Source organism: Phialemonium atrogriseum (assembly GCF_030411735.1).
Source record: "Phialemonium atrogriseum strain 8032-3 unplaced genomic scaffold QBC33scaffold_46, whole genome shotgun sequence".
In the NCBI taxonomy this organism is placed as follows: domain Eukaryota; kingdom Fungi; phylum Ascomycota; class Sordariomycetes; order Cephalothecales; family Cephalothecaceae; genus Phialemonium; species Phialemonium atrogriseum.
Window position 1 is genome coordinate 34,494 of NW_026848183.1, and position 1,549 is coordinate 36,042.

Consider the following 1,549-nt stretch of genomic DNA (forward strand, 5'->3'; position numbering starts at 1 on the left):
TAATAACGCGCTAATGGTCGGTTATGTGCATGCAGGAACCACACGAAACCGACCTAGAGCTTTGGGGGAATGTCAATGGCAGCTTGCATGATGAGAGTGAGGAACCGTGTGAAAACCAGAAATCCCTCTGCTTACCGCCGATCTTCCAAGCAACGGACAGAATGTTACAAGTCACAGCGGCACAATATGTGTGGTCCGGTACAAGCCATAGATTGCCAGGAAAAGTTTGTTGCTCAAAGGAATGATGTCTTGGACGTCGGCTAAAACAACGGGTTGTCGGTGTGATAGGCGATACAGCACTAGCTAGAGATGCACATGGCCGGCGGACCGACCACCGACCAAGCCCAGAGCAAGAGGGATTCCCACCCCAATAGACAAGATAGTCAATGGGCATGACAGCCATTAGAGCGAGCATATAAGCTCTATCCTCCTCTCATCGGTGTCGTATTTCTGTTCCAGCTACACAGTCCTCAAGTATCTTTAACACCACAGCAACTGTCTTATTCGACAGCCAACACCAGGAAGTCTTTGCACATTCTCCCAATTCTCTCTCTCCGATTGCTCTACAATCTCCATCCAAACCTGCAGCCTGCATTTCCACATCACCTCAGACCACCACGATGCAACCCGCAATGCCATACCACCCACCCGTCATTCGGATCCGCTTCCGCGGTAACGCCAATGGTGTCATGGAAGTCGAACTGCCCGACAACCGTCACTTCCGCGTCAGCCATTCCAGCATGCCACCCGGCCCGCTCGAGGTTCCGGCATTCGGCCCTGTCTTCCCCGACAGCCCACCACCGCCACCCGATCCAGTCCACGGTCACGGTGGGGGCTATGCCGGACCCCCACCCCCAGTCCACCACGTCGTCGGGGGTCCTCCGCCACCACCTCATCCTCCTCCGGCGCAGCCAGTCGGTGTCGGCGGGAACCATGTTGGGTGGAACGACGTTGGCGGGAACAACATCGACCCCCCCACTATCAACGGAGGCCCGCCCGACCCTCCCTCTAGCACCCCCGCGGCCCCACCACCACTCCCAAACCCAGTCCCGCCGAACCCAATCCCCTTCGGCACTGCCCAACTGCCTAGCCCCATCATGGTAGCCGCGCCCCCCGCCTTGGAGGACACCCCAGCCAGTCCCACCCCCCTTATCGACAACATGGCCCACCATGTCCCTGGCGGCATGCTCGCCTCCGAGGCCGGCGACGCCAGCACCATTGCCGCTTCCGGCCCTGTGGACCTAGGGTTTGGTGACCTTGATGCGCAGATGCGCGAGTTCATGGAGAGCCTTACTCTGAATCGCAGGCCTGCTCCTGCTCTAGGTGCGCCTACACTGATGGATTGGGTGTCGCATTTTGTGTTTCATATCGGTGGGGTTGTGCTTGGTGTATGGATTGGGATGGTGATCATGGGCCATCGTCAGGGATAGTTTGTTGGATGACTCTTAGTCCTGACTGAGAGGTATTGTGGGGTGGGACTTGAAGCAGCTAGTTTGTATTGTAACTGTTATCTGTAGCTGATTTTACAACTACTTTGCTTGAAATCTGA

The 1,549-nt window shown here is 56.6% G+C and overlaps 1 protein-coding gene across 1 annotated transcript; it reads left to right on the plus strand.

The window, feature by feature from the left end:
- Positions 1 to 478: 478 nt before the first annotated feature.
- On the plus strand, positions 479 to 1,549 carry QBC33DRAFT_623903 (uncharacterized protein; the record flags this gene model as incomplete). The annotated part of the gene is made up of 2 exons (XM_060432917.1): positions 479 to 1,323; positions 1,518 to 1,549. The coding sequence occupies exons 1-2, from the start codon at positions 621 to 623 to the stop codon at positions 1,547 to 1,549; spliced, it is 735 nt and encodes a 244-aa protein (XP_060278352.1). The 5' UTR covers positions 479 to 620.